Genomic DNA, 13,193 nt, shown 5'->3' on the forward strand with positions numbered 1-13,193 from the left:
CAATAATTTCATATTAACACAAAATATTTGTTTTCTTTTTAGTAAAAATATCCGTAATAAAAAAAAATATTTTAGTTTTAATAAATATTTTAATAAAAAAAATATTTTAATTTTTTATCTTTCTTTATGATTAATATCAGTAAGCTTCAACGGTTTTTAGTAATCTCTTACAAAAAAATTAGAAATAATTCAAAATATTATTTTTAAATTTAAAATAAATAAATATTTTTCTTTAATCTTCACTCTTTACAACAACTTCAAAGCGCAATCATGTGTATAAACAACAGTAACGAGAAAAAAAAAACTATTTAAAATATTAAAGTTGGTAAACAAATAAAATTTTACTAAGGATATCATAAACGGACTGCAGCTGTTAGTGTTTGTAAAACGTAAATTTTGTAGTTAATGCAATTAATAGTTAAAAAAAGTATTAAAGTAAAAAAAAAAAACAAATTTAAGGTAGCGGGGCCATTGCAAATTTACAAGTTGTTCCATAAATAGGCAGAAAACTTTAGATATATGTATATTTATATATATAATATTTGTATAATTAAATTTCCATTGTTTTTGTTGGTTTTCAATTTATTTACACAATTCTTTTGGTTGCACACGCATTCAACGGCGGTGCACGCTTGTACTGGCACAATGTGTGTTTTTGTTTTTGTTGTTCGAACTGCACGAAATCTAAAGGAACAGTGATACCAAATAATAACAAAAAACAGCTTTTTTCATTTTTTTTATTTTTGTAATATTGTGCATCAAATCGTTTATTTCAATCAAGTTCTCATTTTTGGTTGTCATCAGCATTATGCATAAATGTATGTATATATTCTACAAATATATATATATTTAGTAATTTTCACTAAACTGCATTTTTTAAATATGTTTATAATATTTGTAAATATTTTATTTTATTTTTATAATTTTTTGTTTAATATTTTTCAATATCATATCAAACAGACATTTGGTTTGTATATATTTAAGGTTAGTTGTTGTTTTTATGATACCCTAGACTTGTGCAGTGAGCACTTTGTGTATTTTTCATTTAAATGGATTTAGGAATCTTACGCAAGTGAGGCTGGACATTATTGTAAATCGAGTTTGGCTTGATTTCTGGTGGGGATAGAGAGTGTTGCAAACAACGCTGGTGTGAGAGTGACTCAAGTAATTGAAATATTAATTTTAATGCTGTCGTGCTAAAATATTGGTGTTTTTGGAAGAGCAAAAAGAAGGTTTAAACTTTTTACGATATTAAACTAGAAGACCGTATTTAGAATTTAGACTTTTTTTTAATTTTAACTCAAACACTGAGTGTGCTTGATTAAGAAATTTTAAATCTAACAGCTCTATAATTGACTTAAAACCAAAAATAGTTTGGAAAAATATTTCGAAAATATTGTTTTCGAGAAAAAAATGGTTTTCAAAAATTGTTTTTGAAATCACAAATTTCAACACAAAAACATATCTGTTTATACACTAATTATTTTTAATATAAATTTTACATGAGTTTGAGTTGAGTCATAATTTTGAATACAACATCGCTTCATGTTTATAAATATCAAATTGTATAGTTTTTAATATTGAAATTCTATAAATTAAAAATTAAATCACTTTAAAACCCAAAATTCACCACAAGCAACCAACCAAATCTTCGATTTTCAATAACTCACGACCCGGCACACTCATCAATGCCACATTCCACTCAACAAAATGTGTTCGCCCACTTGCTGTACAAAACTTTGAATACGAGGTTTTACTTCCTTAACAATTAACTACAAAATTGTTTAAACAGTATTAAGAAACAGGCGGTAGAAGAAAAAGTAGTAAATTAACGAAATAACGGTGTTTTTTGTTTTATATGTAGAAATGTCAAATAATAAAAAAACATAAAAATCAGAAGCAAATAAGAAAAACAATTTTCAATTCAAGTATAATAGAGAAATCAACATATTTTTATATAGAGAGAATTAAATTAATAACCATTTGTGGGCGTGTTACACATTTACAATTACTACTTGGATAACTGTAGTTGAAATAATTAGCTAAACCACACAAAAGTAACAGCTGCTGTGCTAATTGAAGAGATATTATTAAAACAAAAATATATTTTTTCTATAATTATTACCAAAAAAAAAAAAAAATAAACGAGTATGCAACAAGTTGGCTTTTGGTAGTTGTAGAAAGCTAAACTAATTTATTGTTTCTATTTTTGTAATTCGAAAATTATTTGAAACATTACCATTAATTGAGTAAGAGCGTAAAATAAAAAATTAAAAAATTTTATAAAAAAATATTGTAAAAATATGAAAAAATTATAAAAAAATTTTAAATATGGAAAAATAACGGTTAACGTTTACAAAATGAATTTAAATACATCAAAATACAGTAATATTTAAATTAATGCATTGCAAGTTGGTAATAAGGAGAAATTGTTGTTGTGTAATGTGCCTTGTGGGGCGCATAACAAAAAAGGCAAATAAATAAATATAACGGCGCCAATTATATCAATAAACTATTTTTTTTTTTACTTTAAGCAACTTGCAATGCTACATAGCAACAATTACATATTTTTTTAATAATTTAATTACTTCATTTCAATTGCCGTTTACTAACAATTTAAACTAGAATATTAATTACGCTGGCACACAGCAAGCGAAACACGCTTTCTATGCGCGCATGTATGTGTGTGTTTTGTTTTAGTTTTGCATTCTCGTCACTACCGTGTTTACAAACAAGCGCAAATATAGCAAATCATAGCTAATCAACATCGAACTAACAACACAACTACATACATTTTATTGCTTGGCTCACTAACGTTTGTTTTGTTGCATTTGCATTTGCTTTGCAATGCTTTTTGTGTATTTGCTAATGTTGTAATAGTAGTAGTTTACTTTTTTTCTATTATTTATTGCTTTGAATTGCTCACTTGTATACTTTTACTGTGTTTGTTGTTATCATTTTTAGCTGCTGTAACACACTAGATAGTTTGCCTGGCTTGCTTTACTTTTTTATACTTCGTTACTGAGTTTTTTGTATATATTTTTTGTTTTTGTTTTGAAATTATTTATATACTTTGTTTATTGATCTAAAAATTTACTCTTTAATCTGTGATATTCACCTCTTGGCAGTGTGGCGCCAGTGCGTGAAAATATGGAGTCCATGTCATTGCCCAAATCACGTGACATACTGTGACGCCATGGTGCGCCCACATTATTGCCGGAGGCGCTGTTGAGGCGGCTGCAGGAGAGAAGGGGGAAAAATATAAAAAAATTGTTAGAAACAGTTAATTTTAATTCAAAATGTTACAAAAAGTGCTGAAAAGTAGAGGATATGAGAGTATGAGAAATGTATAAGCGTTAATTGGTTAGACAAATCAGTTTTGTTGCTACATTAAAGGTTTAGTTAAAGTTATTTAGTTATTATGAATAAATGAAATGTTAATTTAGATTGTTTAATCTTTTTTATCGGTAGAAATTGTAAGTAGTAATAAACCAAGTGATACTAACAACATCTGAGGTGCCATCGTTTCAATTAAATTCCTAAATTTTATTCACAGGCTTTCAAAAATAGTTTCAAATTCACCGATGAGAATACTATCGTTAAACCGTGTGTTTTTAAATACATTTTAGTTTTTTTAAAGGTGGCAACTCTATCTTAAAAAATTTAAATTAAAAGCTTAATTAGTTTCTGAAAGTCTTTCTTAAGCGTTTTATTTTGGCACAAATAGCGGAATATTTTATAATTACACTTTTTGGTGGCAACTCTGTACTAATAAATCATCACAAGTTTTAGAAGTTTCAAGTCACAAGTTTTAAAAATACATGCAATTTGATACCAATATTGAAATATTATTTTTTCAATATTTTATCTTGTTTGATTGTTTTATTCTAAGAATTTCAAGCCCTTAGGAACCGTGAGACCTGGTGTATATGCATAGCATATAAAGGTTTTTCGAATAATTTAATAAAGGCAAATTGGATTTACATCGAAAGATTTTATACCGATTATGGTTTAAAAATTTCCCATAGGAAATATATTGGGAAATTCCTCTTATAAACTTTGTTATATAATCATCTATTTGATATAGGAGTATCATCTACAGCCCCAACTTGTATATATTAAATATTCTTTAATTAAACTTCTACTTTGATCAGTTCGATTAGCTTGCAATGAGTTTACAGAGGAGTCATGCTATATGAGGGGTCTATGCCCGGCGCTACTTGAAACATTTACATAAATCACTGTATGACGAGAAAGACATTTATATTTTATCAACTTACAAGCAGCAATGTGATTTGAACTTGAATAAAAATCTAACTAAACGATTTAAACTGGCAAGACCCCTCCTAACTCGTTGCTTAATCGTAATCGTTCTATAGCAATTTAGAAAATGATAGAAAAAAGAAGACGTTTCAAAAATTATAACCTTGAAATAAATAATGAGATTATAACCTAGAAATAACACTATACGGCAAAATCGATTTTCATTATTATACTAAAAAAATTTTCTCCAAGAGATTGAGCCAGAAGTAAAAAAAAATGTATTCTCCGTTACCGAAATTTGCCTCTAACATCAAAATATTAGAATTCGAAATCCAAAATTTTGATATAATCGACCTTTTCCTCTTAATTCAATGGCGTTTGAAACTTATCGGCAAAGCTTGTATGACAGATGCTATGATGGGTCAAAGTTTGATCTTCGAAAAAAATAAAAAAAATTCTGGACCCCTTATAGTATCTGTCATATAAGCTTGAGTAAAACAATTTATATGCCATTCAATCAAGAAGAAAATGTAAATTATTTCGACCTTTGGATTGTGTAGTAACTATATCCTGTAATTAACAATTATTTTAAAAAATCTTTTTTTCGAACTTCGAAACCAAATATTTCGATTTTGGAGGCTAATTTCGAAAAACGAAAAATACGCATTTTATCTATGACTCAATCTCCCGGAAAAAAATTAGTTTGGTCCGATTCAAGGAGTAGTACAACAATCAGTTTGAATTGTTGAAGACAAGGCATGCTCAGGAACGAAGTACAAGATGGTAACTACTAACTAATACAAGAAAGATAGTCACATGAAACGAAACACGAGCAGACAAGAGTTGGATTGATTTGCAGCTCACAAGGAATGCTTACTTTATGTTAAATGTATTTTTCATGATCATTAACCTTATCTATGATTTGGAGATTTTCGCTTTGTGTTCTCGAACTTTCAAAAGAACAAAAAATAATGAAATTTATGTTTCGATCTTCAAAAATTTGACTTATCGTAGGAATTTCGAAAACTCTACAGAGGACACAACTAAAACGCACCAAAATCTCTCTTCAGAGTATGGGCTAATGAAGCATAATTATATAGTATATTGGTTTTATATCAACAAATATACCTCAATGTACAGCTTTTATTAGGATAAAAAAAATAAAGAAATCATAAGCATTGCTTGCGAGTTGAAAGATTACTAAGAAAAAGGTCATAGGTCAGAGTGCAATCTAAGAGAAAATTATAAGAGAACAAAAAGATAAAGAACTCACGAAGTAGTGCCGTCTAAAAAGTTGGAAAACTTTGATGCTAAACTAAAATACATTCCCGATTTTGGCATACTTACACTTGTTTCTTTTCGACCGTTTCACTGTATGTATAACTCACTTGAGATCTTAACATAAAATTGAGTAATGTTATTGGTATTGTTGTTTTTTTAGTTGTAAAAATTAATTTGTCATGAAACGAATGTGTGTTGAAAATACGCAGATTTAAATTATTTTTATTTATTTTTGTATGAGCAAAACCCGTTTGTTTTTAAGGCATTTTAGTCAGTGGTAGTTTGTTTTTTTTAGCCACAAGCACACGCAGCATGAAAACAGAGATAAGTATGAAAAGGTTTAATTTAATTTACGCTTCAATTATGCATGAGGAATTAGTTATTGTTATAAAAATATGTAAACAGAACCTCAAAAACACAACTGTCGGCAAACTCACCTGCCAAAAGGTTCCTGATTCCAGAAAGGACCATGCCGCATATTGCTCAGCAGGCGGCTTGAATTCGAAAAGCCTGCTGTCAAATCTTTATCGACATTCATGCGATGTGTCAAAGCGTGCACCTAAATATGAATGAAGCAAAGAACAACAAAAAACAAATTTAGCGTATAATTCTATACAGTTAAAGCTATAGCAAAGTACTCGTTGTAGTAGTGTGGAGAAGAGATTTTCAGCGGTGAGTATTTCAAATCCGTCATCGTCATCCTCTTCGCCGGAACTTTGTGAATCGTTCTCCTGACTGAGTTTCTTCACCGGTCTTGAGCTTCTACAATGTAATGAAGAATATAAAAATCAATAAAGCAGCCGAGCTGTGTGTGTGTGTACGCACCTTAATCTGTGCAGCGTAAAACGCGGTTCCTCGTCGGCTTCCCTGGTACTGGACGAGGTGCGGAACTTCTGGAATGGCGAATTATCGTCGATGCCAGAATCGTTAAGCAGTGAACTGCTGCAAATAAAACGCTTACTCTAGCAACAAAGCTTAAAATGAATATAAAATTTCTGACTAAACATACCCAATGCGACGAGTTGGTCGCAGTCGACTGAAGGTCGAACGACTCGAGGCGGTGTGACTAGACTCTGACGGTTCAATGCTGCCCTCGCGCGGTGTTATGAAGCCGCCGCCCTCCATCGCAATTGGTATGATGAATTCGCGTGGACTCTTTTTAATCGGTTGTGATGAGCCCGTAACGGTGGATTGTGACATATTTGCAGTTGTTGTTGTGTCGGATTCAGAGTCATTGGTCGATTGTCGCGATAGTGAACCAGACCTTTAAGCAAAAACGCAGTTTAGCGGAAAGGAAGCAAAGCTGAATAGATTATCCGACACTCACCTTGTTGTTGTATTTGAAGTTGTGCGCGCATACGGCGCTTGTGGTCGCTGTATGGGTATAATGTGCTCCTTGGGTTCGAGGCTTGTGGCGCGCGCATTCAACATCGTCTTGATGGGGCTGTAAGGCGCCGGACCATCACGTGGTGGCGCGCTGCGCAAGTCAGCGACAGGATGCTGCATTTCCGTTGTGAAATGCATATTCGGTTTTTCGACAATACGCGGCTTGATTTCTAATTGAATTTCCGTTTTGGTGCTCGGTTTACGGCGCGGCAATGTGGCTGATTTCAGTGTTATGGTAGCGGTGGATGTCTTCACGGTGTTGTTCGGCTCGCCACCCGGCGATGCTGTGCGAAAAGAATAAGAAAGTGGTAATGAAAAGAATATCAGTGTAGGCGGTAAGAAACTGTGTGTACTGTGTGCTGACGCGCTAGGTGCAGCGACAATGTGTGCCAAATGCTTATGATTAGTTATGAACATTGATAAAAAGCGACATGAAGTAAGCGTATGAATGAAATGGGCGAAAATAAATAAAAAATAAACTTACAAGCATGTGGGGGGGTTTTTAGTTATATTTCACCAACCTATTTCAGAAATGTGGAAAATCAATACAAAATAATTTACAACAATAATACCAATAAATTCGCAGTTAGCGCCAAGGGTGGGGATATTTCTCATAAAAAACATATTTTATACAAAAAACCATACAGTAGAGGGATAAATACTAAGATATTCACGTCAATTTAACCGGAGTAAGACTCTTAACTTACTTCAGAGTGTAAAACCAAATTCTATTTTTGAAAATTTTTTGTGTATAACGTTAAAATAATTAGTACTAGAATAATAGAAAATTAGGAAAGAAATATCAGTTTTTACTTTAAACTGCTTGAACATGAGTAAAGCATATACATATAAGTAACCCAGAGCACAACTTGTGATCTAACAGTGGGGTTAGAATACTTTGATCTCTCCGAGACTGGAATATCATTATTTCATTTCAGATAAAACCCTGAAACCTAGTAAATAGCACCTAGAGTGGTCAGAAAAATCTGTTTTCGAGCAGAAGATGTGACTAAAAGAAACGTGAAAGCTGAACAGAATATCATTATTATTTTGAAAATTACCCTGTAGAATCATTTGCGGTTAATGTTCGATGGGAACATATTTGCGTGCGAAAAATCTCGCGTATGCGGATCTTCAAATATTTTAGTAAAATATATCGAATTGGAATCAAAGAAGCCCCATTTAAAAAATAGTAATTTTTCAATTTTAGTCAGAAGATTATGTATGAGATCAGATACATATGAATTCATCGGCAAGGTTATCCAAATCACAACACAGGAGGATATGTGGGTACTCCATTAAAGAGTTATAACTTTTTACAATTTATGTCTATTTATTAATACCAATCTACTGTAATTACAATAGTTGTTTGCTCAAATCGTCAGATTCCAGGGACTAAAGACAACTATACTTAAATGGCGATTAGGGCTTTAAATTATTTAGCAATAGGATCTAAAATGGCTAAGTAGTAGTAACTGACGTGTTATTAGACTAATTAGACTAACTAGTAGAAAATAGTTGAAGGTAGTTTAGCAGTCCCCTTTGAGTTAGAAATGATATAATTGTTTTTGTTGTTGTGATGGATATATAGACCCAATCTATGAAACCTGAAGTGATAAATTTGACGCTTTAAATTCAAATTAAATCCACTTTAGCTCCGTACAAGTACAAAGGGCGGATCCCTGTGCTACAGGAGATCCAACTTGGACCGCTAAAGTCAGTACTTTGTGATGCTAACTCCTGAAAATGGATGCCCGAGAGACTTAAGTGACGACGCCTTTTATGAATTTGGGAATTGGGACAATTAACAGTTAGGGACAGTTATCAACGTAAATTATGGAGAAATACTACGAGGTTAGTGGGGATAACCAGTTTATGGAAGATCCTTACAAAATTTTGGCAAACCAATAAGTCTATAGACATTCGTTTAGTTCTCTCAGAAAAGAGTTGACGTGGGTAAACATCGAGGGTAATTAACCGAACGCAAGTGAATTTGAATTTCGAAAATTCTATTAAAATTAATTTCTCAAAAATATTTCCCATATTATTTATATTAACGTCAATTTTCTTCGAAGAACAAACTATAATACGAAAGCAATACTGAACAACAACTTGTTTCATATACCATCTGTATGTATTTACTCGAACACCCCGAGTGTGTCGAGCAGCTTTTGCATTGCGAGATGTATGTATATATGTATGGCTAAACAAAAATGGAAGCAACAAACTGAAAAAACAACAAAAAAAAGTAAATATAAAATAATTCTACAATTTTGGAAATCATAAATTTCAAAAAGGAAATAACAACAACAACAAAAAACGGCTTAAATAGGAACGGAACGGAAAGGAAATCAAAAAAGATAAGAAAATAAATAAAAGAGTATAAGAAAGTAGAACGAGCGAACCAGCTAACGTACTAAGAAACGAACGAACGGGCGAACGAACGACAACTAAACTTACATTTGTAGAATATCGAAGGAGGTGGTGCATTATAAAACGGTTTTGGCACACTATTCGCGGTGGTGGCGGTGGCGGTAGAGGAAATGGCGGTATTTTTGACGTTGGCGGCAGTGGCAGTGGCAGATGCGGCAAGTGTGTGTGGCATTGACATGCTGTGAGCTTGTTTATTTTGATATTGTTGTTGTTGCAATAATGGTTGGGGAAATGCATGTTTTTCTTGTTGTTGCTGTTGTTGCTGTTGCAATTCAAATTCATTTTGCTGCTCTATTAGCGCTTGATGATGTCTCTGTCTTTGTTGTTGTAATTGTTGTAGTCTTTGTTGGAATTGCAAAAGTTGATTTTGTGTTGATTGCGGCAAAGAATTAGTAGCTTGATATTGACTGGGCTGTGGTTGTGATTGTCTCTGTTGTTGTTGTTGCTGTTGCTTTTGTTGCTGTGAATTGTGTTGGTGTACTTGTGGTTGTTGTTGGTGGTACTGATGATGTTGTTGGGTATATAGGGAAGTGGGAGTGGAGGTGGTTGGTGACTGTATGAAATAGTTGGACGGTGCAAATTCACTTTGGAACTCATTCTGACCACCAGCGGTAGCTGCCAAACGACCCATTATATGTTGCCGTGCAGCGGCGAGGGCAACGTTTGCATTCGCATTCACTTTTGAATTTGCCTTCGCATTTGCATTTCTCGATGCCAACAGAGGCTGCGGTAACTGAGGGGCGGCGCTCATATTATATGCCACCACTTGCGGCTGTGGTGCATGGTTGCCAACAACGTTGTTATTATTGCCGACATCGACGACGCCAAAGCCAAAGCCACCGGCGCTGCCGCCGCCAAATGGAGCGTTGACGCCCATCGAGCCATAGCCGCTGTCGCCAACCATGCCGTTCATGCTGCCGCTGCCGCTGCCACTGCTGCCAAAACCAATAAAACCGCCACTGGCTGCACGCATTTGACCGTAGCCCCCGCCGCCGATGCCAAAGGATGGTTGTGATGGTGGCCTGCGTATAACTAAAATAGATGAACCAATGATGAGATGATGCAAATGAACGTACGTGCTGTATGTTTACGAGTACGTAGGGGTATATGTGTGTCTGTGTGGGTGAGTGTGGGTGTGCGACTGTCTTATTGAAACGAAGTATATGTATGTATGTAAATGTATTGGTGGGATGTGTGGAAGTACTTAAAATTGATGAATGAATGCAAAATGAAACCTCTAAAATGATTTGGTATGCAAAAAGAGACGAATTGATATGATTGATGGGCCAAAATATGCCTGTGGTTTTTTATTCAAATTTTGAAAAATATTTTTGAGTTGAGCTTACCAATATTTCGTATTCGGTAAATGTGAAATGCTTTGCGGGGAAGGAAAATACAGGAGTTCTAAGGCAAAATCGTTTTTAGTATATGGAATTGAACCATAAAATATGAAGGATTGTCATTTATAATCTTCGGTTATAATCGTGGTAAAAAGTACCAAAAAATATCGCCGGCTATAATTGTCGTTCGTTTCTTTATTTTAAGGGTTACCAATCCATAACAATAACAAAAAAAATAAAAATAAAGAGATTGGATTCAACTGGAAGTTCAGGAAAGGGCATGACTGTGGTGAGTAATTATTCCACTTGGATTCCAAACTTGACATATTTCTTGAGCTTTGAGCTTTTAGAGAACTAGAGAGCGAACCTTAATTTAGGTTATGTTAATAATAAAATTTAATAGCGGGATAAGCGGAAGGACAGTATAAAAGACGTTTTAGTAAAGCCGTAGGTCCGTCTCGTGTTTCACAACTAAATAAAGACACGCGTTAAATCGGTGCTGTTATCTAACGGTACACAGTCCGAACGACTCTTTTCATAAATGTTGCGTTTGCATGCTAAACAGTTTCAATTTAACTTAAAAAGGCAAGGACAATTTGTTATTAACTTTTGTGCAATTTTGGTTAGAACTCCCATATAGTTATTCAAAGCACATTATTGGCAAGCTTGTGAAGAAGTTTACAACTGCATTTCGTTGTTTCTTTTTTTCAAACACATTCCGGCATTAGCATTATACTTGTTATTGTTTGAGTTACTACAATACTTCTAGTAGCATTCGCACTTACCTGGCTGTATGGCATTTCCAATGATGGCGCGTGCATTCTTCAATTTTCTTTCGCGCTCAGCCACTATCGGGCTGCTGGCCTCGCTGACTTCGATATTCTCCGTTTGCGCGCACAACTGATCCACCTCTTTCGAGGATTCGCTTTGCGCCTGACGCAACAGCGCAATCGAGTTCTCCATGGAGCGGCGCGCATCTTCCAGTGACAACGAGGCGACGGAAGTCTTTGAATCGCTTGACTCAATGTAACCTGTTGGCACGGGTGTTGTTGGCTGCGCGCTACCGGGAGCTGGTGATTGTTCATCCGCTTCCAATTCTTGCGCGGCTGCAGCGGCGGCCGCAACTTCTTCCATTGCGCGTAACTCACCTGGTGTGGGACCTTGCTGTACTGGCGGATTTGTAGCTTTACGTTCGAACTCCTTCTTGAAACTGCCGACGCTCACGCCGGGTATGCTGAACTTCTTCGGTTTCTCGCCGCCGGCAGTGTTCATTTGCTGTAGCTTTTCGGTGGTTTCGAGCACACGCGACTTTCGCCGGTCAGCATTGAATTTATTCAAGGAACCTTCATCCTGTAGACTGCATTTACGCACGAAGGGCGCTGGTGTGGCGTTATTTGCGGTTGCTGCACCTGCTGTTGGCTTGGCAAATGCGCTTTTGGCATTAGTGGTTGTTATTGCAGCCGACGTGGCCGTAGACTGCTCGTTGGCTTTCTCGGGAGTTATCTGACCGATCGCATTGACCAGATCAGCTGTTTTATGCTTGTTGACGAATTTCTTTATAACTTTGGTGGCGTCCTTTTCCTCGGGCGCTTCTTCCAGCGACTCCAGCTTGCTAACGGTTTTCTGACGCGGCACGCTGGCATGTGTAGGTGTCACAGGTGCGCTGGGTTCAGTCAGTGTTGCTGTGTTTGGTGCAGTGATCGCTGATTTGGAGTCTTCTTTAATCAGTTGCTCGCACAGATCACCCACCATTTCCATATCTCTTTGGGAGAAGCTGCTTGATGGCATTGTTTGGGCAGCGGCCGGTGTAATTGGCTCTTCGACTATTGCCTGCTCTGCTGCCTCATCCTCCTCCGTCTCCATGGGTATTTCTGCCGGTAATGGCACGGTGGACTCTCCGAGTATCATAGAACTACTGCCAGGTTTATCTTTCTTCTTGAGCGCCGCACCATGCGCGTTCTCCGTGGAGACTGTGGTCTGGAGTTTGCGTTTACTCTGCACTGGGCTCTGCGTGGGTGTGATTGTGCGTGTTGGTGATGGCATGAGTGCTGCTTCGCCGCCAGCTAGAGTGGTAGAGAAATATGTGGAAAAAGAGAGAGAAGAGGAGGTGCGATGAATTATGGGTTATTACATGATGGAAACACAAGTTTAGTCCACTTGAATGTGTACATGAGCAGAGGTCAATGTAAACATTTGTTGATTTTTTTGTTTTTTATGGTTATAAAAAGTATATATGTAAAAGTTTGGTTAGGAGGAGCGCAGAAATGAAAGTGATCAGTATATTTGAGGCGCATGAGGGGTAGGAAAAGACAGTTATCAGCTATTTACAGACAATGGGAAACTGCAACTACTAAATACGTACACACATACAAATAGAGTTTTTAGCATAATGTGAAAGTCTTAAACAAATATTTGCGAGCTGAGCTTGAGGTTATGTAGTTACACAAATAACTTTGTTCACATTTTAAAAGCTCAAGTCAGGACTCTAAC

General features: G+C 35.4%; 1 protein-coding gene across 18 annotated transcripts in view; it reads right to left on the reverse strand.

The window, feature by feature from the left end:
• The window catches only part of LOC105214245 (STE20-like serine/threonine-protein kinase), a 113,021-nt gene that overhangs the window by 15,165 nt on the left and 84,663 nt on the right, over positions 1-13,193 (reverse strand). For 11 of the 18 annotated variants that reach the window (XM_054225358.1, XM_054225359.1, XM_011187561.3 and 8 more), the window contains 9 exons: positions 11,489-12,766; positions 9,391-10,395; positions 6,872-7,214; positions 6,554-6,808; positions 6,370-6,486; positions 6,183-6,306; positions 5,982-6,103; positions 5,611-5,658; positions 3,119-3,237 (listed from right to left, as the gene is read on the reverse strand). In XM_054225358.1, coding sequence (XP_054081333.1) covers positions 3,119-3,237; positions 5,611-5,658; positions 5,982-6,103; positions 6,183-6,306; positions 6,370-6,486; positions 6,554-6,808; positions 6,872-7,214; positions 9,391-10,395; positions 11,489-12,766 — 3,411 coding nt within the window. Of the gene's footprint in view, positions 1-1,026; positions 3,238-5,610; positions 5,659-5,981; positions 6,104-6,182; positions 6,307-6,369; positions 6,487-6,553; positions 6,809-6,871; positions 7,215-9,390; positions 10,396-11,488; positions 12,767-13,193 lie in introns of those variants that run through there. The other 7 variants (XM_054225365.1, XM_054225369.1, XM_054225368.1 and 4 more) reach the window with 7 other exon arrangements.

The sequence above is a fragment of the Zeugodacus cucurbitae genome, chromosome 2 (genome assembly GCF_028554725.1).
Source record: "Zeugodacus cucurbitae isolate PBARC_wt_2022May chromosome 2, idZeuCucr1.2, whole genome shotgun sequence".
NCBI lineage: Eukaryota > Metazoa > Arthropoda > Insecta > Diptera > Tephritidae > Zeugodacus > Zeugodacus cucurbitae.